This window comes from Malaclemys terrapin, chromosome 14, assembly GCF_027887155.1.
Source record: "Malaclemys terrapin pileata isolate rMalTer1 chromosome 14, rMalTer1.hap1, whole genome shotgun sequence".
Taxonomy (NCBI): Eukaryota; Metazoa; Chordata; order Testudines; family Emydidae; genus Malaclemys; species Malaclemys terrapin.
In genome coordinates this window covers 1,190,209-1,216,039 of record NC_071518.1, presented here as the reverse complement: position 1 = coordinate 1,216,039, position 25,831 = coordinate 1,190,209, and the positions used below count along the sequence as shown (strand labels likewise).

Here is a 25,831-nt window from a genome sequence, read left to right as displayed (position 1 = left end):
TCCGTTGACTGCAGGAAGCACACCAAAAAGAGCGCTGCAAGATCTGTAAGGCCTTCAAGCCCAGGACTAAGAAAGAGAGGGACTTTCACCTTAAGCAGCTGCTCATGGAGGCTGCATTACAGCCCTCCACTTCGACGCATCAGGCCGCGGCACCGTCAACTTCGGTGCGGAGTGCCCCGGCATCGGTTCGTGATCTGGCACCGGCAGGGCACCATAAGCCGACGGCACCGACACAGCAAGACCGCCCCCAGCACCGGTCATCTTTTCGTCGGCAAAATCGAAGGGCCAACCTAAGGCCCACGGACGCTCCCCGCATAATTGGGCAGCGCCCGCGAAGACCTCAAATGCACCTAAGGGGTGGCGACCCCAGGACAGATCCCGGTGCCAGTGGCTCCGGCGCCGAGAGGCCCATCGAGCCTCAGGATAGGCGCATCGAGTGAGGAGGAAGGGCTGGAGGAGCTTTTGGAACAGCCCTCTACCCCGGACATGTTTGAGGCAGCAAAGGACCTCATCGTATTGTCCGCTGAGGGCCCCCTCCAAGCCAAAGATAATCCTCCAAGACTACCATCCAGAGGCAAGCCGGCAATGGTGAGCCCATCACGGTCACCATCTCGGCACCGGTCACGGCGCTGTTCCCGGTCGAGCTCCGCCTCGGTGGACTCCTGGCTACCCTCGGCACAGAGGGCCGCACAGCCATCGGGCCCCAACAAGCACCCGGCACCGACCCAGCAGCCCTACTCGAGTAGGCACCGGGACGTGTCAGCCATGCGATCCCCAAGACCGACCACTCGCAGTTGTTCCCGGTCCCGAGGTCACCGGTACTGGTCCAGGTCCAGGTCGGCAAGACGTTACTCCCGGTCCCGGTCACGGAGATACTACTCTCCGACCCCGGACCGGCACTGTCCCACGGCACCACCGTGGCCATCCAGGTCACCGTCTGTGGTTTTAGAGGCAGACTTGGGCCAGTCCAGCAGATTTGCCCACAGGATACCAGCCGGTAGGGAACACGAAGCCGCTTGGCACCCACAGTGGGGCCAGCCAGGACAATGGCCATTCTGGACCCCTTGGGCCTACCACCAGCAAGGCCCCCCGTCCAGGACCTCGAGATCTGGCCCCTCGAGACACCGGTCCCGCTTCCCACAGGGGCGCCCCTCCTCGCGCAAGGAGGCCACGGTCTCCAGACCACCGGAGCAAGAAAGAGCTGACTCAGCACCGAGCCCGGCACCGTCTCAGGCCCACACTATGGGACAGACCCCAGAGGAGCGCCCAGTAGGTGAGGAGTTGCAGGAAGAGGAGGACGCACAGAAGGCCCTAACCTCTTCCTCCTCACCAGATGAAGCCATGGCGGGCACGACAGTGTCCGGCCCTCCCCCGATTGACCATCAGGCACACCAGGATCTGCTCCGCCGAGTAGCCCTCAATCTGGGGTTGCAGGCGGAGGAGACTGTAGAGCAGGAGGACCCCATGGTTGACATCCTAAGCCTGGAAGGCCCCTCCAGGATTGCACTCCCACTCATAAAGACAGTACAGTCGAACTATAAGACAGTGTGGCAAACACCGGCCTCCAGTGCACCAACTGCGAAAGGCATAGAGAGGAAGTACTTCGCCCCTCCAAGGGGTTCGACTTCCTCTTTTCTCACCCAGCACCCTGTTCGCTGGTCGTCTCGGCGGTCAGCGAACCAGAGCGGCATGGCCAGCAAGCCCCGGCCCCCAAGGCCAAGGAGGCAAAGCGCTTGGACTTATTTGGTAGGAAGGTCTACTTGTCCGGGGGCCTCCAGCTGAGGATCGCTAACCAACAAGCGATTCTGAACAGACACAATTTCAATTCTTGGGCATCAGTCTTCCCCCAGAGGTACAAAACACCTTGCAAGACCTCCCGTTCGAGGGGGTCAGGCTTGTTCTCAGACCAGATGGATGCCAGATTGCATAGCCTCAAAGACTCTCGAGCAACCCTCAAGTCGTTGGGAATGCACACCCCAGTGACACAGAGGAAACCCTTTAAGCCCCAACCACCGCAGAGGCAATACCACCCTCGTCCTAGACAGGAACCGTACCACAGAAGGGACAGGGATAACAAGCATAGACGTAACAACACGCCTGACCAGGGCCAAAGCCACGGCCAAGGCAAGCCGCAGCCGGGAAATAAGCAAGGGTTTTGAAGCTGCGATCGAGGACAGCGTACCGACCCTTATACCGGATCCTCCTCTATGTTTCAGGGACCGCCTGTCCCATTTTTACCGTGCTTGGTCCCATATAACATCGGACCGCTGGGTCCTTCGCACGGTGGAGGCGGGATACACCCTTCAGTTCTCCTCGCCCCATCCCCATCCCTCTTCAGGGACCCCTCTCACGAGCAACTCCTTATGCAGGAGGTGCGGGCCCTCCTCAAAGTAGGAGCAGTGGAAGAGGTCCCTCCGGATTTAAGAGGGAAAGGGTTTTACTCCAGATATTTCCTCATTCCCAAAGCAAAAGGGGGCCTCTGTCCCATTTTGGACCTATGCAAACTAAACGAATTTTTGGTCAAGGCATGTTTTCGTATGGTCTCCCTTGGCGCTATTATCCCATCCCTGGATCCGGGGGATTGGTACGCTGCCCTCGATATGAAAGATGCGTACTTTCACATCACCATTCGCCTGGCCCACCTGTGGTTCCTGCGCTTCACCATCAACCAACACCATTTCCAATTTACGGTCTTGCCCTTCGGCCTAGCAACGGCCCCGCGAGTGTTCACGAAATGCATGTCCGTGGTGGCAGCCTTTCTTCGAAAAAGGAAGATGTGGGTATACCCGTACTTGGACGACTGGCTCCTCGTGGGCAGGTCAGAGGACAAGGTCCGCTCCCACGTGGCACTGGCATTACAGGTGTTCCGCAAGCTCTGTCTACTGGTCAATGTACCCAAGTCCTCACTGAGCCCCACGCAGAGACTGGATTTCATAGGGGCAGTCCTGGACTCGGTGGTGGCACGAGCAAGTCTTCCAGTGTCACGGTTCCTGGCCATTCAAAGGGTCGTAAGCTCCATCCAGCAATTCCCCATGACCACGGCCAGATGCTGTATGCAACTCTTGGGACACATGGCGGCTTGCACACATGTAGTCAGACATGCCCGCCTAAGACTCAGACCGTTACAGTTGTGGCTGACCCAAACGTATGGCCCCAACAGAGACCCCTTAGACCTAGTAGTGACAATCCCAGCTTGGGTGTCGAACTCCCTCCGCTGGTAGCTCGATCAGCAGCAGGTTTGCGAAGGGGTCCCTTTCGCCACCCCGCAACCCAGTCTGACGTTAGTGACAGATGCATCGGACCTGGGCTGGGGGGCGCACCTTGGGGACCTGCGGACCCAGGGCTTTTGGTCCAGGGAAGAAAAGTTGCTTCACATCAATCTGAAGGAGTTAAGGGCAGTTCGCCTCGCCTGCCATACCTTTCATGCTACCATTGAAGGCCACAGCGTGTCAGTTCTGACGGACAACACTACCGCCATGTTCTACATAAACAAGCAGGGCGGGTCCCGATCCTCTCCCCTCTGTCACGAGGCGCTCCTCCTATGGGACTTCTGTATAGCCCATTCAGTCCACCTACTCGCAGCATATCTCCCAGGGGTCCAAAACAGGTTAGCAGACCGACTCAGCCGGTCGTACCACATACACGAATGGACGTTGAGACAGGACATCCTGCATTCAATCTTCCAGAGGTGGGGGTTTCCCCAGGTGGATCCCTTCGCCACCAAGGACAACAGCCAATGCCCTCAGTTTTGTTCATTCCAGAACCTCAGCCCGGGCTCATTGGCAGATGCCTTCGCGATTCCGTGGGGCGGGAGCCTGAGGTATGCCTTCCCACCATTCCCGCTCATCCACAGGGTCCTGCTCAAGACCTGCAGGGACAAGGCGACAGTCATCCTTATCGCACCGGCGTGGCCACGCCAGCATTGGTTCACGACCCTGCTGGAACTGTCATTGACCGCCCCGATTACCCTACCCCTCCATCGTGACCTCGTCACGCAGGACCGGGGTCGCCTACTCCACCAAACCTACCGTCGCAACATCTCACGGCATGGTATCTCTCTGGCTAAACGATACGGAGCACAGGTGCTCCCACCAGGTCCAGCAAATTCTTCTTGGTAGTAGGAAGCCCTCCACAAGAGCGACCTACCTTGCCAAATGGAAGAGGTTCTCCCACTGGTGTGAGCCTCATCACATACAGCCTTTGCAGGCCTCTGTCCCATTGATTCTGGACTACTTGCTGCACCTCAAGCATCAAGGGCTCGCTCCCTCCTCAATTAAAGTGCATCTGACCGCCATATCGGCGTTCCACCCCGGAGAGTTGGGGGGTTCGGTATTCTCCAACCCCACAGTAGTCCGATTCCTCAAGGGGCTGGAGAGGGTGTTTCCCTACTCGCGCCCGCTGGTCCCCGCATGGAACCTTAACCTGGTCCTAACTAAACTCATGGGGCTGCCCTTTAAACCCCTAGCCTCTTGCTCCCTCATGCACCTCTCATGGAAGGTAGCGTTTCTAGTGGCCATCACATCGGCTAGGAGGGTATCGGAATTGAGGGCCCTCACTTTGGAACCCCCTTATACAGTTTTTTTATAAGGATAAGGTGCAACTGAGGCCGCACCCCAAATTCCTTCCTCAGGTGGTCACACAATTTCATATGGGGCAGGACGTTTGTTTACTGGTGTTCTTCCCTAAGCCCCCGCAGCCAAGCCAAGCCACTGCAAGCCTACATACCCTCTATGTCCGTAGAGCCTTGGCATTCTATCTGGAACGGACCAGGGCTTCTGCAAGTCGACACAACTGTTCATTGCCATTGCAGAGAGAATGAAAGGCCAGCCTATCTCGGCGCAACGCTTGTCAGCGTGGATTGTGCTTTGCATATGCACATGCTATGAGCTCGCCAACGTACCGGCCCCGGAGATCAGGGCTCACTCGACTAGGGCCCAAGCGTCCTCGGCGGCTTTCTTGGCGCAGGTTCCACTCCAGGAAATCTGTAAAGCGGCAACCTGGTCGTCGGTGCATACGTTCACAGCCCTCTACGCAATCCATCATCAGACCAGAGAGGACGCGGTGGTCGGCAGGGCTGTGCTTCAATCAATTGTTCCTTGACTCCTACTCTCCTCCAATGGTAAGCTTGTGAGTCACCTAATGTGTAATGGACGTGAACAATCACTCGAAGAAGAAAAAACGGTTACCTACCTTCTGTAACTGTTGTTCTTCGAGATGTGTTGTTCACGTCCATTACACTTCCCATCCTCCTTCCCCTCCGTCGGAGTCACCGGCAAGAAGGAACCGAGGGAGGGTCAGGCACGCAGGGATATATATACGCTAGAGAGGTGCGCCGCTCTGGCGGGAGGGGGGATCCTGCCGGCCCGACGGGAGCCGCTGAGGAAAAAAGTTTCCGACGTCCGTGTACGCGAGGCACGCACACCTAATGTGTAATGGACGTGAACAACACATCTCGAAGAACAACAGTTACAGAAGGTAGGTAACTGTTTTTTTCTTTTTTAGTTTGCTCTTTTCTATGTTGAAAGGAGCCACCTTGCCATTGAAAACTGGATCAAATCATTGGTCTTAACTCTGGTCTAATATCTTAACTCTGCTAGTGGACAATTCCTGATATTTCAGACAGAGGTAGTCAATTATTTTTTTGTCAAGGTCCAAATTTTGTGGTCAAGATCCAGACTCCAGAGAAGATAATAAAATATAACAATAATAAGTAAATAAAAGGATTTTGGGGTCCATTCAAAAGTGTCTGGTGGTCTGGATTTGGCCTGCGGTCTGCCTGCTCCAGAAGAAGGTGAAAAACCCAACAGTAGTACATCTAGCAGCTAGTTACGAAGTGCTGCATGGGAAACCGAGGGAAGCTCCTTCCTGACTGTCCAAATGATCAGCGTATACCCTGAAGCCTATGATAACTACCCAACATGTAGATCTGGTATCTACACCTTTACAAATACCAGATGGAAAGGGGCTGTGGGGAGCTGTGAACCTGTTCCTTTACCCCTGGGCTGTACTACTAGAGTGGTAGATCTCAGCTCCACCATTGCTGGAACTTCCCCGTGCACGGAGCATTCCAGGGTGGGATGAAGGAGGGGAGGGGCTGTGTCATGGATGGGAGAAGACAAGACAGGAACATTCTTATGAACTGGAGCATAACATTCTTATGCTCCAGTTAAGACAGTGGTCAGGGCTGCCCCGGTCTGTGCAGGGGACCAAATGAGCCACCTGGGTCCAGGAGAGGCTTGTGCCAGCAAATGGAAGAATATATCCCTCAGTATTTTATCCTCCACCTCTCCTATTTAAAAGCAACCAAACTTCACAAAAATTCTTTTCTGTGAGTAGGAAAATCAGTTCTGCAGCCTCATCCCATTCCTGGATCAGAAAGCTCTGGATGAGGCAGAAGGAAGTGGACATGATTTGGTTCTCAGAAAAGCAAGCTTTCCAGTGACAGGGGCTTGGTGAATTCCTACTACACATTACTGTCTGGTAGCTTTCCTTTTAAGTAGCTGACCAATAAAACAAATTGCCTTCACGTCAGCGGGGCTGGGTGCTGAGCAGGGAAGAGGAATTTGCAGTTTGTATCCTTGTTTTTTAATCATTTTTCTACCTTTATTGATATTCACAGCTCACATTTTCCCGGTTACTGTCAGCCTGGGCTTTCATCCATTTAAAGAGCTCTTTTTTCCCCCTTGTTGTTGATGATGATGGTATAAAGACAGATGGTGTAACTGCTTATGAATGTCCTATTTTATTTCCCCAGAACCAGACAGTTCACTTGAAGACGTATATTATTTCCACATGCTCAGGTTAGGCAGCCCAGACAGTGTCTGAATCCAGCGGCCGGCTACCCCTTCTTCCTCTCCATGCAGACGGTGACACCTCTAGGTCTCAGGTGGAATTGCATGAAGGCTCTAGCACATCAGGCTTACCTTTGTTAGCTAGGGAGGATGTTGCAGCTTCATTGTAGCTGAGGAAGGCTTTAGTTTTTTAGTACATTTCTCTTTCCTCTTTCAGAAATAAGGGAAATGTGTTTTTTGTCTGTTGGCTGGAGCAGAGGAGTTAGAGTTGGGAGACCGAGGTTTATATTTCTGGCTATCACTGGCCCCCCTATTTAACCTTGAGCAAGTCACCAACCTCATCTGTGCCTCAGTTTTCTGTTCTGTGAAATGGGGCTGGGGATGCTTTGCCCACCTTGTTAAAGTGCTTTGAGGAGCTGAGAGGAAGTGCACATTTTATTTTACCAGGAGGATCATAGGCTACTTCCTTGTCTGTCTAGTTAAGCAATTCTAGTCTGTGTATCACTGGAGTGTCTTGGAACCAGTCACTATGGGTGAATGTTAATTTGGGACAGAAAAAAAAGCAAAGACTTGATATTCAAATATTTTTTAACAAAGACCATAAAATCAGTTAACTTTTTAACTTCTGCTTTTTATCCCTGCTTCCCCAGTTAGACAGAAACCTTCTCCACACTTTGGCTTACAGCTTCTCTTAGGCAATAACAAAGAGATGAATTTTTCTCAGTTTTTCCCTAAAGTGAGGGGAATTATGGAATTTCAGTTCCCAACTATGAATCCAAATGCTGATTCCACAGTTCTTCCCTCCAGCAAACTCCCTGCTGCTCAGCCCACAAGGAGACAGTTTCTGCATCGATAATTTGTAGTATTGTAATTTTCTGCATATCACTGAAAAATGTCTTTGTCGAAGGATTCCATCAACTAGACATCTCACACTGGGAGTCTGAGCTTCCCAGAACAAGACCCCTGCAACTCTCACAGCTCTAAAGAATTTTAACCTGAGGAGCAATGGTAGTGGGGTAGATTATGAGCCACGCCCCCTGTTAGACATCATGTGCTACCCATTCTATCCATAGGCCTCAGAGGTAGCGTTTTCAAAAGCACCTCAGTCCTGTTTTCAAAAGCACCATAGTCACTTATGAGCCTGGGTCTCCATTGGAAGTCGATAGAACTTGGGCCAAGTCATATAGAAGTTTTTGAAAATTGTACCTTCAAGCAAATGGTGTTCGACCAGCAGCACCTAGAGTGCCAAGTGGAGAAAGTTCACAGTGTGGGGCAGTCAGGCCAAGTCAACCCTGATACTTGCAGCCCCTTGTCAGTCAATTTTGAAACCCCTTGTTAAAAAGCCCCCTTTGCCAGTGGCTACTAATGTACTCCTGATAGAGCTGGTGAAAGCTGCACGTGAGCCATTCCATTCCTGTAAGCTTATGTTGCGTGGACGGTGGCTCGTTTCCCTGGGGGTAACCTTCAGTTTACAGGGTGAGTGATCCTCAGGCCATAGTGACTGACCCACCTTTTACCAGAGGTGGTGCTGTGAACTCATCCATGAGACTCCTTACTAAAGCGATGGTAGAATTCCTCCTTAATGAACCTAATAGTCCTGCCAACATTCACTCTCTTTTTTGATTGCCTGGAAAAAATAAATTGTTAGAAATGCAAAAAAAAAGCATATTCACTTGTCATCCCCTCAATCCAGTGTCACAGATTATTCCCTTTTCTATTGGTGGTAAAGCTTGTCTACCTGACCATTTAGTTCACCACAAACAAGGAAGTGAATCTGCCCTGCATAGCCTGCCACAGGCCAAGTGTTCTTGTGAACGCTGCTGGGTCAAAGAGGACTAGATCAAAGCACATTAATGAACTGCTAATGTGCATCAGTAGGGTCCATACAGACAGCTAGTCTGCAGCAAGCTTCACGCTCCAGCTTGCTGCAAACTAATTGTTCGTGTTTGTCACTCAGAGGTGCAACCCCCCCTTTTGCTCCTCCCCCCAAGACACAAGTTTTGCCACGGCAAGTGTCAGTATAAACAGCGCATTGTCAGCAGGAGCGCTCGCCTGTCAACAATGAACGCCGCTCCGTGGGGGTGGAAGTATTTTGTCAGCAAAAGTGCCAACAAACAGCAGCTACACTGCCTGACTTTTAGCAACAGGGTTGTGTTGACACGGCCGTGTTACTAAAAGATGTGTAGTGTAGACAAAGCCTTAGTGAGTCTGTTCCTCTTTGCTAAAGCCCTTGGAAAGGTTGCCATTTCTCACTAGCTTGTTTGGGTTCTGTGAGCTGGGGACTGTTTCTGATAAAGTTGTGCATGTCTGAAGTGCCAGTTCTTTCATATTCAACGTGGGCCTGTCAGTGCTTAGAGTTCTCTTGATGGATTAATACCTGCTTTTATGGCTCCCATCAGCATAGTATCTGATGGACTGTGTATGCGTATTTAAAGGGCAGGTAAGTAAGTTTGTAGAGAACAAGGGAGTTTGGCTAGAAACTAATTGAACTGTGTTGCTTTAAGAAATATTTCACCATTTCAAGCCTAACTTTATGATCCAGTTGTTGGATAATCTTGTTGAAAGTCTGAATAAATAAAAGCAAGATGGCCAAGCATGACTGGACCTAGGAAAGATGGTGCATGTATTTCCATATCCTCCAGTTTGTTTCAGGAATTTCCTCTTCTCAGCTGATATGTGCGTGGAGAGGAGAGGGTTGTACAACTTAAAAGGAATTCTCTTTAGACTTGGAGGTCATTGTTGGCTAGTAAATGACCTGCTGGAATTTTGTCAGTGGTTGTGAACTGCATAGGAGGGGCAGCGTCCTCAGTTCACTTCCCCAAATGGTACGTTTCCCCAGGGACTCTTTTCAGAGTAGCAGCCGTGTTAGTCTGTATCCGCAAAAAGAAGAACAGGAGTACTTGTGGCACCTTAGAGACTAACAAACTGAAGAAGTGGGCTGTAGTCCACGAAAGCTTATGCTCTAATAAATTTGTTAGTCTCCAGGGACTCTTGTTTTTCTTAAATTTCTCCTTCACTCAGGCAGCAGGTTTCTTTTCACCTTGTGAAGTGCTGCAGCCTGTTGCCTAGAGAAGTGACTGTTCCTGGAAATCGTCCTTATCTGTTTTTCTGTGTGGTGATTAGTATTGGGTAAGTGTGGGTAATTCCCACCGTAGGGGATCTTGTGGGATATGTTGGCAGAAAAGTTCCAGCCACATCCAGGACTGGAAATGTTGAAACTTCCAAGTAAATTCTGCCCGGTGTGTCATGGGTACACAGTCCAGTCTGCCAGACAAAGAATCTTCCCAGTTAAGGAAAACAGGACATCCCTGGAAAGTGAAGCAGTGACGACAGCACTCCTTTTCCTGTTTCTAGAATTTCACTGGTCTTGGTTTGAGCTCTATTGAAATTACATTAACCTTGAGACTAAATGTGTTTGTTTCTTGAAATGTCCCAAACAGTTCGGTGCTTGCAGTCTGAAATGTGGGGAAGTGGAAATCGATCTGAGATTGGTCCTCAGCAGAGTAGCTTGAACTGACCGTGCAAGAAACTACTAGCACTGTAGGTTCTGAGGACCCAGAGACAACACAGAAAATAACCAAGCAATCCCAGTTCATGAATGTGACGGAACTCAACCCATCATCTGTCAGTTTAGCCAGGTCCTTTGGGCAGTTCCTATTTCAAAGCAGTCCTGGGAGAGGGGAATCAGAACCACTGGAAGCCAGGTTTTATACATACACCACAAAATCACCCCTTTCTCTACTTCGGCTTTTATTGTTTTCCCCTTTGCTTCTTACATTTTAGAAGAGTCGGTTGAAGATGTGGAAGGGCTGAATGAGACACCGGCTGATCCAGAAGAGCCTACGAAAGAGCAAGAGAGTGGCAGTGACAAAGACCAGAACAAATGGACAGGTGGGTTTTACTTCCATTTCTACCCGAAGCCCAGCTAGCCTTGAGGCTAGATAGATGTCAGCGTGGCTTGTAAGCGCACTTCAGCTGATGCCTTGTTCAGCTCTGTAAATCTGGGCCTTCATATTTCTTCCATTTGATTTTATTTGAAGAGGGACTTACAAACTCCATAACACTTTCTAACAGATATTTCAACTTCCATCTATTATCCTTCCTCGTTAGTTCATGTTTTTATTGAAAATGTGTCCCCTTCCAGCCTCCTCCTCCTGCCTGATGTTACTAAAAAGTGTGCTAGGCTTTACAAACAGTTATGAGAGAATCCCTATCCCAAAGTGTTTTCTAGAGACATGGCATGATGGGAAAGGAGGTCACGAAAATGACAAGTCTTGAGTTATGTAGTCATTCTGCAAATTAGCAGGAAAGACATGGGGGGGGGGGAGGGGAGCAGAAAGTTACAGGCAGAACAAACTGTTGCTTTGCTTAAAAGGTCTATTCAGGTGACACCATCCAGATGGCATGAAAAGTCATGCCCACAGCTCTCCTATTACTAACACTTTGTTAGTGAGACTGACAGAAGGTTAGTTTGTTTTCTCACCATTTGCTATTTGTATTGCAGTGTCACCCGGGCACGCAGTAAAAGCCCCGTGGCTGGCCCGAGTCAGCTGACGGGCTCACAGGGCTCGGGCTGTGGGGCTATAAAATTATAGTGTAGATGTTCAGGCTCAGGCTGGAGTCCAGGCTCTGAGCCTCTCCCCTCGCATGGGGTCCCAGAGCTCGGGCTGCAGCCTGAGCCCAACATCTACACTGTAGTTTTATAGCCCCACTGCCCGAGCCATGTGAGCCCGTCAACTGACTCGGGCCAGCCGCAGCTGTGTTGTGGATCTTTATCACAGTGTAGACGTGCACTGTGCAAACATAACTGTGAGACTCCCCCTGCCCCGAAGAGCCTGCAATCTGGCTATTCCATAGAATCACAGAATTGTAGGACTGGAAGGGACCTCAAGAGATCATCTAGTCCAGTCCCCGGCACTCATGGCAGGACAAGGTATTATCTAGACTTACTCCTTTTTTACTTTTTGCTAGAGTTGTACAAAATTTTGACAACGCAATTGAAAATACACCATGTTTTTGCTTGTGAGAAGTGAAAAATGTCTCTCTTTGGAAAATCCCTGCTCATTAGAAATGGAGAAATAAGCGGTTTGAGGGTCACTGCCACTCGCAGGAATAGGGTCACTGACCCACTAAAGAAACATTTTATTTTTTTAATCCTTTTTGCCTTGGGGCAGAAAACAATTTCAGGTTTGTCCTCTTAGCAGGCACGTAGCAGTTCCCCTTGGCAGCATGGTTGTGCTGACCAGTTCTGTTTACTTGCAGGTAGGGGAATTAAGAGGGATTCTCAGTTCCCAGCATCCAAGTCTGAGGAGTTCTGGCGCTCTTTCCTGGCAAAGAGAGAGGAACTCAGCAATTCCCCCTTAGGGTTGTTTATGCTGCCTATCTAAAATGTTCCCCTTCCGCAAGGTAGCTAGACAGAAACACAGATGTTTGGCCCCATTGACTCTGTCTTTTGTGGCCAGCACAGAGAGAGAGCACATAGCTCTTCCGCAGGCTGCCATCTCCAGTATAGTTCCCATCCTGATCACAGCTGCTTCTCAATGAACCACAGCTGAAGGCCGCAGGTCTCTGCAGTGCATACAGCCTTACCGGGGTTGGGCATTACAATCTCTGCTTTCACCTCCAGGAAGAGTTTTGATTCTTTCACTTTCAAAGAGCACATCAAGACTGGGAAAATAGGTTTTGTTTTAACACGTTACGACTCATTTTCCAAGTCTAGACAAGCCTCAACGAGCATGCAGAAATGTTTGTCAATCTGTTCTACGCAGTCCTCCTCCTTCGTCTCCCTCAGCTTGAACAAAATGGTGCATGAAGGAGACCCAACTGACAACAATCCTTTTCCAAAGCTCCTCCCGCGAGGCTGCATATCTCCAGGGAGAGAGGTAAAAGTCTGGCATGGATTAGAAACTGACTAAGATACAACAAAAAGAAGAAATAAACGTTTAGTTTTCACCATAGCAAAAGGTTAACAGTGGAGTGCTCCCAAGTTCCATAATAAGACGGTGTTGTCTGATTTATTGATAACAGGAGAATGGGGCCAAGGGTCAGGTGGCAAACGTGCTGGTGACAGAAAGTTAGGTAGGCTAGAGAAGACTGTGTGAGGAACTTCAGAAGAGACCTACTTAAACTGTAAGCTCTGTGGGGCGGGGATTTTTTGAATGTTATAATTCTTGACGTCTGATTTGTGTCCATTTATTCTTTTGCGTAGAGACTGTCCGGTTTGGCCAATGTACATGGCAGAGGGGCATTGCTGGCACATGATGGCATATCACATTGGTAGACGTGCAGGTGAACGAGCCTCTGATGGTGTGGCTGATGTGATTAGGTCCTATGATGGTGTCCCTTGAATAGATATGTGGACAGAGTTGGCAACAGGCTTTGTTGCATTGATAGGTTCCTGGGTTGGTGTTTTTGATGTGTGATGTGTGGTTGCTGGTGAGTATTTGCTTCAGGTTGAGGGGGCTGTCTGTAAGCTAGGACTGGCCTGTCTCCCAAGATCTGTAAGAGTGAGGGGTCGTCCTTCAGGATAGGTTGTAGATCCTTGATGATGTGCTGGAGAGGTTTTAGTTGGGGGCTGAAGGTGACGGCTAGTGGCGTTCTGTTACTTTCTTTGTTGGGCCTGTCCTTGAGTAGGTGAATTCTGGGTATCCTTCTGGCTCTGTCAATCTGTTTCTTCACTTCAGCAGGTGGGTATTGTCATTTTAAGAACGCTTGATAGAGATCTTGTAGGTGTTTGTCTCTGTCTCAGGGATTGGAGCAAATGTGGTTGTATCTTAGAGCTTGGCTGTAGACAATGGATCCTGTGATGTGGTCTGGATGAAAGCTGGAGGCATGTAGGTAAGTATAGCGGTCCGTAGGTTTCCGGTATAGGGTTGTGTTTATGTGACCATTGTTTATTAGCACTGTAGTGTCCAGGAAGTGAATCTCTTGTGTGGACTGGTCCAGGCTGAGGTTGATGGTGGGATGGAAATTGTTGAAATCATGATGGAATTCCTCAAGGGCTTCTTTTCCATGGGTCCAGATGATGATGTCCTCAATGTAGCGTAAGTAGAATAGGGGCATTAGGGGACAAGAGCTGAGGAAGCATTGTTCTAAGTCAGCCATAAAAATGTTGGCATACTGTGGGGCCACGCAGGTACCCATAGCAGTGCCGCTGACTTGAAGCTATACATTGTCCCCAAATGTGAAATAGTTGTGGGTGAGGACAAAGTCACAAAGTTCAGCCACCAGGTTTGCCGTGACATTATCAGGGATACTGTTTCTGATGGCTTGTAGTCCATCTTTGTGTGGAATGTTGGTGTAGAGGGCTTCTACATCCATAGTGGCCAGGATGGTGTTTTCTGGAAGATCGCTATCCTGAAAAGGTCCACATATCTATTCAGGGGACACCATCATAGGACCTAATCACATCAGCCACACCATCAGAGGCTCGTTCACCTGCACATCTACCAATGTGATATATGCCATCATGTGCCAGCAATGCCCCTCTGCCATGTACATTGGCCAAACCGGACAGTCCCTACGCAAAAGAATAAATGGACACAAATCAGATGTCAAGAACTATAACATTCAAAAACCAGTCGGAGAACACTTCAACCTCCCTACAGACCTAAAAGTCTCAATTCTCCAACAAAAAAACTTAAACAGACTCCAATGAGAAAATGCAGAACTGGAATTAATTTGAAAACTGGACACCATTAAATTAGGCTTGAATAAAGACTGGGAGTGGATGCGTCATTACACAAAGTAAAAACTATTTCCCCATGCTAATTTTTTCCCCTACTGTTACTCACACCTTCTTGTCAACTGTTTGAAATGGGCCATCCAGATTATCACTACAAAAGTTTTTTTTCCTCCTGCTGATAATAGCCCACCTTAATGGATTAGTCTCGTTAGAGCTGGTATGGCAACACCCATTTTTTCATGTTCTGTGTGTGTGTGTGTGTGTGTGTGTGTGTATCTATATCTTCCTACTGTATTTTCCACTGCATGCATCCGATGAAGTGGGTTTTAGCCCATATGCCCAAATAAATGTGTTAGTCTCTAAGGTGCCACAAGCACTCCTCATTGTTTTTGCTGAGACAATATTGTTCAGCATGATAGGCTGTGATTTCAGCACACTGGCAGCATAACCACTGTCAAGCTCTTTTCAAGGCATCATGGCACAGGAGGGTTTAGAGGAGGGATTTGAAGGACAATAAGGACATCGCTTTCCAGATGTTTACAGGGAACTTCTTCTAAGCATGAGGGGCAGCAAAAGAGTGAAGGTGCATGTTTAAAAATTTAACAAGTGGACAAGGCAGGCTGACATCGTGATCTGATCCAAGGCAGGCGTCCACCTTTTGATAACGAGTGAGAGATGCTCTGTTGGGTAGGGGCAGGTAATGAAGGGCCTTGAAACTGAAAATAAGTAGCTAATGTTTGATGCGATAGAGAAGAGGGAGCAAGTGGAGGGATGCAAATAGAGGCATGACATGGTCAAAGCAGTGGGCTAGGAAAATGACCTTCATAGCTGTGTTCTGGATATGAGCAGAGCAAGACTGCATTCTCAAGGCCAGAGAGAAGGATGTTGCAACGATGTGAGATAATGACAGCTTGGATGAGATTTGGTAGCTGTATGAATAGATAGGAAGGGGCGGTAGCTTAGAATCGGCAAGATTTAGATACAGCCTAAATGTGAAGACCTAGAGGAGATGATGCCGACGTTTCAGGCCTGAGTGACAGACGGTACAGTGGTGTTATCCACAGTGATTGAGAAAGGAGGGGGTGTGCCAGAATGAAACTTTTGTAAGATATTTGCGATGAAATGGAAAAGACTCAGCACTTTAGGTTTCCCTGTTTCATTGCAAATTTATAACAATTTTCCAGTTTCAAAACAAGTCTGTGAAATTTTCTTTTTTTTTAATTTGTAAATTGAACAAATTATTCTTGAATGAAAATGTTCTATGTTCAAGTAACATTCTCCCCCCCGCCAAAAAAAAAACACCTTTTGTGCATAATGATCAGTTTTCAAATTAAAATTTAGAATTTTTGCATATTTCGATGTGAATCCAGCCATTTCTAGAAGTTTTGGCAAAAGGCAAAGTCATAAAATGGGCCACAATGAAATTACAAATGGGTTTTCATTACATTGCACAAAAAAGCTCTATCATTTTTGCACTCACTAGTCCAAATGCTTTGTATGCATGGCAGACCCCAGAGCATGGCCAATGGCTCTGAACAATCACTAGCTTTTCATAGGAGTTCAGAATGTTTGTGCTTTTTTAAAATCAATTATTTATTGGTTTAGAAGCACATTGCTAATGTTTCCTGTTCCTGGATTGGGCTTGTTTGCTTTTCATTTTCATTAAAGTAGTAGGATTAAATAGCTTCTGCACATTCAAGAGATGCAGCATGAGTGGTCCTGAAGTTCCTTCCTACCTGTGTGTCTTATGTTCTAGTTCTTCCAATTTTAGTGCCAAAGAAGGACAATTCTCAAATCTCAGCCTCTGAGCAAAGAATATATCATGTTTTCATGATTAACTTCAGATTCATCACAAACGAGCAAAAAATCGCAATTGTTGCCTGACTGTATTTTCAAATTATGAAAATATGAATGAATTCTAGATGTAAATGTTTAATAACAGACACATTGGTTGCCACCGAGAGCCCTGAGTCCTATCCAGGGAAACCAATTCAGGACTTAAAGAATTTTGTTTTGTTTTATTATTTTTAAACATGAAATATATAATGTTGATAAAATGTCAGAGAACATCACAACCTCAAGTGGCCCTGCTATATGAAAGACTTTATTAGTGTTATCAATTGTATGGACTTCAGTACATCAGTGGTTTTTTGTTTTTTTTAAATCACTGCTTAAAATATAGATTGAAATGAAATATTTCTGGAGGACTAGCCTGAAGGGTTTTTAAAAAAAAAAATCATTTTTTTTTTTAATTCATGATGCTCACCTAACCCTGAGCAATTAGTGCAATGGAGCATCCCTTATTTGAATCTGTGGTAGATTGCTATTAAAGGAGGTATTAATGGGCTGCTGAGAGCTGGGAAATTGTTGCAGAAAAGTGTGTTTATGGAGTGTGGTGCTGGCAGGCATGATTTCAATCGGATTTGACATGTTTAACATAAATGTATACTGCACAGCTCCTGCAGTTTATGAATAATTCCTACAGGTCCTCTCCCTTTCTAATTACTGAAATTGAAAAAAACAGGTCAGGCACATCCTGGCGGAAATCTATTACCACCCCTCACCCCTGCCTTTTTTTAACATCTGTAGTTTTGGTGAGCACTTACTGTCTGGGCTATTCGGTGACACCAGAGTAAAGGAAGGGGAGAGATCAGGTGGGGAGAGGAAAGGAGAGGCAAAGGCAGGAGCACATATTTAGAGTAGTTCTGGATCCCTGCTTCTGTCAGACTGAGGGATGCACCAATACGGGGATTGTGCAGCTCACTGTAATTGCTCTTCGGTCTCAAGAGACCAGGAGCAGACTTCCAAGGCACAAAAGGGCACTGAGGCACCCAACTCCCATTGAAAGCCCATGGGAGTTTTGTGCCTACATGCCCTTGGTGCCTTGCAAAAACTCCCCCGGAGGCTTTACTTGCAGAGCGTTGATGGCTCATCTCTAAGCCAGGACGCCATCTCCAAGGTCTGATTTTACTTGCCTGTCTATTATTCGTATAAAAGAAATATGGTCCACCTGCTGTTGGGGACGCTGTTCTCTGGCCCAGGACAATGCTCTGGAAGGGCTTGCTGATGAATCCTACAGTCATAGAAGGCAGAGATGGGGAGGAAGGAGCATTAGGGCCCCAGCACGGGGCTCAGTTGTTGCTATAGGGTGGCGTTGTCTAATGCTTTGTCTGCCCTACTTTGAAGTGTCCCTTGTGCTGAGACTCCTCCCCCCTCCCCTTGGGAGACTCTCAGCCTGGGACGGCTCAGTGCCAGGGAGTTCTTTGCACGAATTTCCTCTTCCCATTACATCTTGTTACACCGCCTGTCCCAGCCTTAGGCTAGGTCTACACTATGGGGGAGGGAGAGGGGAGTCGACCTAAGATACGCAACTTCAGCTACATGAATAGCGTAGCTGAAGTTGTGTATTTTAGGTCGACTTACCTGGCTGTGAGGATGGCGGCGAGTCGACCGCTGCCACGCCGCCGTCGACTCCGCTTCCGCCTCTTGCCGCGGTGGATTTCCGGAGTCGACGGCAGAGCCATCGGGGATCGATTTTATCGCGTCTTCGCTAGACGCGATAAGTCGATCCCCAATAGATGGATTGCTACCCGCCGATCCGATGTGCCCTCAGTAACTCCTCTCTCCCCCCGCTGTGCAGAACCCTCCTTCTCCTCGGACACCGTTGCTTTCTCCCATTTCCTGGGGAGTCCTTTAGCCAAGCCATGTGGATTTAGCATCGTTAGTCTTTCCCTCCAATCAACCCCTCCAACCCCCTGCTGAGCTTTGTTGCTCTTCTCTGAACATCCTCAGTTTATCAGTATCTTTCAGCCAATATAGTACTCAGAACTGACTGCAGCATTCCCAGTGCCATCACAAGAGGGCTCTGGAGAGAGGAGCTGTCCCATCCTCTCCCCGTGTTAGGGAGCATTTTTGCATGCAGCCCACAATGCCGCGGCCGCCTGATGTCATATTACATTGTAAACACCTATCTACTTTGCCATCCATTATAACCCCAAAGTCCTATTCTGCAATTGCTACCGTGATAGCAGTCCCAGGTAAAACATGGAAGTCCCTCCTCAGTGTCCTTTAAACACAGATTAGTCTTGTAGTTTGGCTAAAACTCACCTATGTTGCAAGTTGTATTTTGCAGGGTTATAGCATACAAAGAGAACGTGATTAAAACAGTTTAAGCCTGTCTACACTGCAAGGTTGAACTGTGTTTTATCTTTTTTAGAGGACATCTTTATTATAACTGGATCCCTCAACAGGGGAACAGTTATAATGTTGGTGTGACCTAGTCTTTGACACTCCCAATTCTTCTTCCCACTCAGTCTCATTGTTTGATTATTTCCTCCTAGATGCGTTAGCAGCAGTTTAAAAAATAGAATCTCTTGGCTGTTCTGTCCATGTCCCTAACCCCTATAGGTCTTTTTCTGTTCATTCTATGTCCTCACGGCTATTGACAGCGCTTGCCAGTTCTGTGACGTGCTGCATAGCCATGCTGTTTGCTGCCTCATCCAGACTAGAAATGACTGAACCCAAAAAAGATCCTGTACTCCTCATTGGACACTTCTGCACTGCACGAAACTATGTCTTTTAGCCTTAGCCTTAAACTTTTTCTATGGTCTTTGGTCCAGTTTTCAGTCCAAATGAGTTTTTGTATCCAAGCCATTTGAATTAATTTTTCAACTAAGATACCATGAGACTCAGTATCAGCTAATTATTGAAATCCAAATGCTGCATTCCTTTCCACCACTCACTTGGTAAACCTCTCCCAAAAAAGCAATCAAGATTGTCCCCCAGCAGTGCCCATGATCTTTAATCCTAATGATTATGCTAGGAAGAAAAGGTACAACATTAGGGGATGTCCCCATATGCATGACTTGTGCATTGCAAAACAATGACCTGATGATATGGGACAGTACTGCCCAAATTAGGAAGGTAGCAAATATTGGTCTTACGCCACAGCACGGTCCAAAGGTAATTGAACGCTCTTCTTCTGAGGTCCAGTTTATTTAGTCCTGACACACGTTGGCCCTTCAGGCCACACTCCCAGTTCAGTCTTTCTCTCCTCTTAGGGGAGGAGTCCCCAGCTTTCCTTCTCAGAGCTGGCTCTCAGTTCAGAGACTCTCTCTTCAGGCCCCTAAACTCAGGATATCTCAGGGGCTTCCCTGCTTTAGCAGACCACTCCCAGCCCTTCCTGGCAGGGGCCACTCTGCCGATCTCAGGGTACTCCCTGCAGGAGCCCTTCTAACTCTCCACAGTAAACAGGTGTGGCTGAGCCCTGGTCTCTAGCCCTTAAAGAGGCACACCACCCTGCTGCACCAACTTAAACTTCTTGTTAACTTCATGTTGTTGTCCTGGCCCATTGCTCTGACCATGTAACTCCTGTAGTTGAATCCTTCTGCTGGATCCCCCTGTATCAATTTCAAGCTTCTTATCTTGACCATCAAGGCCCTTCATAACTCTGCTAGTCCTGATTTCTCTGCTCTGGTCTCTTGTGACATTGCATCCTGACCCAGTCTGGTCTGCCAGCTACAGCTGCTTTGACCACTCACTTGTCTGCTCCTCACACATTCCTCCCTACTGTGTCACCTTCATAGAGCATAGTCTGCAGGGCTTTTCCTGCTGCGAAGCCCACAGGACATCAGTCAACCCCTAACGGCTAGTCTGAAGGGGAGCTGGGGAAAGATGATAGTATTTATTGATGTCACTTCAAAACGTATATATAATTGATTGTCTTCTTGTCTCCCACCATTTGTGTCTTGCTTGTCGTCTTATATTGTAAGCTCATCGGTGCAGGGACCACATCTGTGTGTTTGTAGAGGAGAACAGGCCCTTATCCTGTTTGGGGCTTCTGGGTGCTGCGGTAAGATAAATATTTAATATCAGTTCAGCTATTCAGACTCACTGCAGAATGAAACATATAATTCAAAGCCAGACAAATAAATCCATTTGACCATTTTCAGGGTCACACTTTTAAAAGATAGACAAAGGTCTGTGTGCGAAAGTGCACTTGCAAATATCTCTGTATTTAATTCTATCTACTGTATGATCCTATTATTTATGAAATGTGCGTTTGAAAAAATCCAGTAGAGCAACAGGCGATATTCAGTCCTATTAGTATGGCTACAATGTCCCATTAGGATGAATGGGACCTTTGGGGAATAGGGAATGTAAACAGACAGCGTTTCAGAAAGAAACATTCTAACCATATGTTAGTAACACAAAAAGGAACAAACGTGCAATAGTGCAGCAATATTAGACAAGGAAATTCCATTTCAGTGAGGCTTAAGCTCTACTCTCATGGTTTATTATGTCACTAGAAGCCCTCAATGGAATTATTGACTTGTATTTATTCCTATTATATTAATATAAATGGTGTGTTCCTGCTGGAATAGCAAAGGTCTGATAGAGATCTGCCTGAAACTTGATACCAAAATATGCAGGATTCCAAAGCTGTTTCTCTGTGTGCTCCAGTGAAGAACACTCCCCAATGTAAGAATGCTGCCTCACCACTCATCCACTCTGATAAAGATAGGAGGGTGAAGGCCTTATGGCGTAGGGGAATGAAAAGGGATGAGATAATCCTGTCACTTCTCCAAGCATCGGCTCTCCAGACAGAACCAACAGGGACTCTAAGGATACCTTTCTACTGAATGAGTGTAGCGAGAGCTCCTCATGGCCGTTTTAAAATCCTCTACAAACGGCAGTCAGATTTAACTCTGAGGGTTAGAGTTTGGTACAAAATTTCAGAGTGCAGGGTCCCATGTAGTCGTTCCAGGAAAAATTTGAGGAAAAGGTCTGAAGAACCTGTCACTGTGGAGAAAGGCCTGTGGGAATCAGCAACCCTGCTGGGTAATTATAGTTTCTATCAGGCAGCAAAAATAGTGTTCTAGTGGGGTTGAAAGTGTAGCTGAGACTGGCTGCTGAGCTAGTATGAAGAGTATTTTCATAATCAATCAAGGTAGCAAAAACCCTGCTGTAAATTTGTGGGGCAGGTGGCAAGCTGGTTTACGGAATGCAGGGAGATGAGAACCTCTGGCTTACGGAAAGCAGCATGAATTAATAATCATTTAATTGGCTCCTCCATTATGTTGCTGGATCGGGAGATGGAAGTTTAGATGAAGGGGCTGTCAGTGGTACTTTAGCTAAGAGAATCTGATGGTTGAAAGGTGGGGGGTGGTGGCTGCCTTTGGCCTTTCCACAAGGCACAAGCATAGCTCTTTGGGTCCCTCACTATGTTAACTTCTGGGGTTAGCAAAGAAAAGGATGAGTGTCACTTCTGGGTGGCATCTTCCCCTTTAAAATAGAGAGCGCGAATCCCCCCCGTGCTGAAAAGCAAGTGTTGTCTGGCATAAGCACTGAAGAAGTAGCCTCTCAGAAATGCTTCAGGAGGGTAGGATGCCTTGCAGCCATACTGCTTTCAGGTATGGGTGTGAGGTACATGTTTTCTCTGTCTATGGAAAGGTGTATTCTTCTAACCTCTTTATTTCTTTAAACCTTGAGATGAGCAAATCAATGCACAAATTACCTCCTTCTCAGGACATTTATCACATTTTCATTTGTTTTCTTGAGCGAGCCCTGGTCTTTGAGCAGGATCTCTCCTTGGCCCCTACTTGTGGCACAGGGGTGTGTGTGCTGAATGAGCAGTGGTTTGGAGGAAAGTGAAATACAAGGTTTTCGACACTTCTTTTTTCTGGACATTTATCCTAGTCTACTCTATAACAAATGAATAGGTCAGACTGACTGTGTGTGATGTGGTAATTAATACACATTCCTTTCTAAGGGTACGTCTATACTTACCTCCGGGTTTGGCGGTAAGCAATCGATCTTCTGGGATCGATTTATCGCATCTTGTCTAGACGCGATAAATTGATCCCGGAAGTGCTTGCCGTCAACGCTGGTACTCCTGCTCCAAGAGAGGAGTACGCGGAGTCGACGGGGGAGCCTGCCTGCCGCGTTTGGACCCGCGGTAAGTTCAAACTAAGATACTTGGACTTCAGCTATGTTATTCACGTAGCTGAAGTTGCGTATCTTAGTTCGAACTGGGGGATTAGTGTGGACCAGCCCTGAGTCTGTTTTGAAGCTTTATAGTCAATCACTGGGTGCGCTCAAGAGTGATGTGGTTTGCATGTCCCCTTTCTCCAGAATGTACAGGAGTTGTTAACTCCCCTACTCTGTGACACTGTCCCACCACTAGTTCCATGATGGCTGATCCGAAGATCCTTCATGTACTTAGATCTGACACACAGTAGGTTTGGGTGGGTGTCAATTAGCAGTAACTTGGTCTCAGTGTTGATAGCCCAAATGGGAATTTTATCTTTAAAAATAGTCCTTAGCATGTGTCTTGAGGCATACGTTTTGAGAACACTGAAAACAGCCAATTCATCTTCACCCCCCTCCTATGGAGTAGACAAGTATCCCTACGTTAGAGAGGTTAGGGCTGGAGAGCCAGATCAGCTGCACTGAGGCACACTCGGAGTTTCAGGGGAAGGGAGCAAACTGAATTTAAACAATCTTTTGCCAGGATGGTTCCCCAGCTGAAGTTAGTGGTCTGAAATGTTGCTATATCTTGTGCTGACTGCCTGTGGCTCCAGGGAGCCATTATGGAAGACAGAGGTCACCAAAACCCGGGATGCTCCAGCCACACCTGGCCATGCACCCAGCAGTAGCGGGAAGGTTAATGGGGGCAGCTCCTATGTCACCAGAGGATCCCCCTATTCGCCCAGGGCTGGCGTAGAGACAGTCCTTTGTCTCCAGAAGCTGGCTACACTAGTTAGGTCAGCTTAGTAGCTGCAGGCGATGCAGAGCTGCCCTAACAGCCCAGATTCTGTTTTCAAAAGTGTGCATTAATTTGGGTGCTTCCAACACCCATGGCCTGATGTTCAGAGCAGCCGAGCATCCCAGTGCCTCCTGACATCAGAGAACTGCAGCACTCAGCACCTCTGAAAACAAGCCCCTGCTGTCTGAAACTGGGCTCCCAACATTAAAGACCGCCTCTGAAAATGCAGGTGACTTCCCAAAATGTGAGAGGCAGCGGCATAGCCAAAATACAAGAGCCCAGGATTTCCTGAGTTAATGGCTCTAGTCTGCCATGGATTACACCAAATCTCATCACTGTGGAAGAGGAGATCATATTTTTGGAAGTTTCCAAAGATCGTTTTTCCCACACATTAGCTATAAGGTTTGAGATATATATTTTTTTGACAAAATTAAGTAGGTCCTTAGTGCTTTGGTTACAAAACTATAAAGCATTTGAATTCTTTACCTTGGAAAAGTGACGTAATCCCATTCCCAGTAATCAGGGCCGGCTCTAGGCACCAGCAAAGCAAGCAGTTGCTTGGGGCGGCAAATTTGCAGGGGCGCAAGAATCCAGCATGAGAGCTGAGAACCAACAGGGAGCCCTGGGAGCTGTATTTCCTTGGTTAGCTCCCAAGGAAAGGGAGGGGGAAGGAGTGTAGAACTGAAACCTCATGCTGCAATGGTAGGAACAGAGCCAGCTCTAGGTTTTTTGCCGCCCCCCACCTCAGCCCTGAGCTCCCCCTGCACCTCTGTGTTGCCCCAGCCCTGGACTCTCCCCTGTCCACACCCCCTGCTGCCACAGCTCTGGCCCCCACCTGCACCCCCTGCTGCCCCAGCCCTGGGTTCTCCCCCCACCTGCACCCCCTGCCGCCCCAGCCCTGGGCTCTTCCCCCCCCCACCCTGCACCTCCTGCCACCCCAGTCCTGGGCTCTTCCCCCTCACCCCCCCCGCACCTCCTGCCATCCCAGCCCTGGGCTCTTCTTCCCCTTCCCCCCGCACTCCCTGCTGCCCCAGCCCTGGGTTCTCCCCCCACCCGCATCTCCTGCCGCCCCAGCCCTGGGCTCTTCTCTCCCCCCCCCTGCACCCACACTCCCTGCTGCCCCAGCTCTGGCCCCCACCCGCATCTCCTGCCACCCCAGCCCTGGCCCCCACCCGCACCCCCTGCTGCCCCAGCCTTGGGCTCTTCCCCCACCCTCACCCGCATCTCCTGCCGCCCCAGCCCTGGGCTCTCCCCCAAAGAAAGAATTGGGTGGACTAAATGGACAGTGCCCCTCTCTATCTGAAGCCGAGCAAGGCAGGTACGTGGATCTCACTAGAATTTAAAATGAAAAGTAAGGGAGGGGGAGGCTCTACTAGGACCTGGGCAGCTTTAGATACAGTACCAGGCACGTAGGAGGATTTCCACTTCTGAGCCATGGAAGCAGAAATTGACTTTTCCTCTCCAGATTTAGCTAATATTCAGAAAGGGAATCTAGCACCTGCCTTCCAGATTTGAACACCTCAACATTCAGGAGTGCTCACGCTCAGTTTGGGCAGCTGTTACTTCATTTCTCCCAAATCAAATATACTGATCCACTGGAACCTGCTGTAGGAAAAAGTAGAATAAATTGAGCAAGAAATGCTTCCCGGTGGTTATTAGGACTGGAATTGCTATTTTTAACAGCCATTGCCTTTTGTTTATCATTATTATTATTATTTTTAAGTTTTAGTTTTATTTGTTTAAAAGGAAGACAGTGATATTGCATTGGTAAATTCCCCATAGAAAGAAAGAGAGGAACAAAAGAATAATAAAGGCACCTCAACTTTTCCTCATTTATGTAGGACAGTCTTATAATATGCATCCAGATATCCTCCAATCACACAAGCTGAAAATTGTTCCACTTTACTGCAGTTCTGTAACCATATGGGAACCAATCCTGTCTGTGTTCTGTGCACATCCCAAATTCCTGCTGAATGACCCGCACTGGGAGCGAGTTACCAGTGACCCAGGGCTGCGGCGGCAGGAGGGTGCGGGGGGAGGGGAGGGAGGGGTGGAAGGGGGCAGCCAAAATTTTTTTTGCTTGGGGCAGCAAAAAACCTAGAGCCGGCCCTGCCGGTAATGGCTTGAATCATTTACTGTACAATAGCATATTTATTTTCCCTTGTTACTGTGCAGGTGACTTCCATACACAACTCCCAATAACACTCACCGGAAGTTACACAGATAAGTTCTGCATGTTTCTCAGAGAAGAGTCCCCAGTAGATTCTAAGCACAGAAGCTTTTTCCAAAAAATAGTTTTGATAATTCAGTGGGAGTTTAATGTGACATCTTATCTAAACTTAAACACTGGAACAAATTGCCTAGGGAGGTTGTGGAATCTCCGTCTCTGGAGATATTTAAGAGTAGGTTAGATAAATGTCTATCAGGGATGGTCTAGACAGTATTTGGTCCTGCCATGCGGGCAGGGGACTGGACTCGATGACCTCTCGAGGTCCCTTCCAGTCCTATAATCTATGAATAAACCCTCTCAAAGCCAGTCCCTGCTCACTGAATGTCTCCTGCAATGTGTCGATCACAGTTCATTCCACT

General features: G+C 48.0%; 1 protein-coding gene across 3 annotated transcripts in view; it reads left to right on the top strand.

Moving 5' to 3' along the window:
- Positions 1–25,831, top strand: part of ZFHX3 (zinc finger homeobox 3) — a 286,964-nt gene that overhangs the window by 219,506 nt on the left and 41,627 nt on the right. For all 3 annotated transcript variants that reach the window (XM_054048756.1, XM_054048757.1, XM_054048755.1), the window contains one exon: positions 10,575–10,682. In XM_054048756.1, the coding sequence (XP_053904731.1) occupies positions 10,575–10,682 (108 nt within the window). The remainder of the gene's footprint in view (positions 1–10,574; positions 10,683–25,831) is intronic.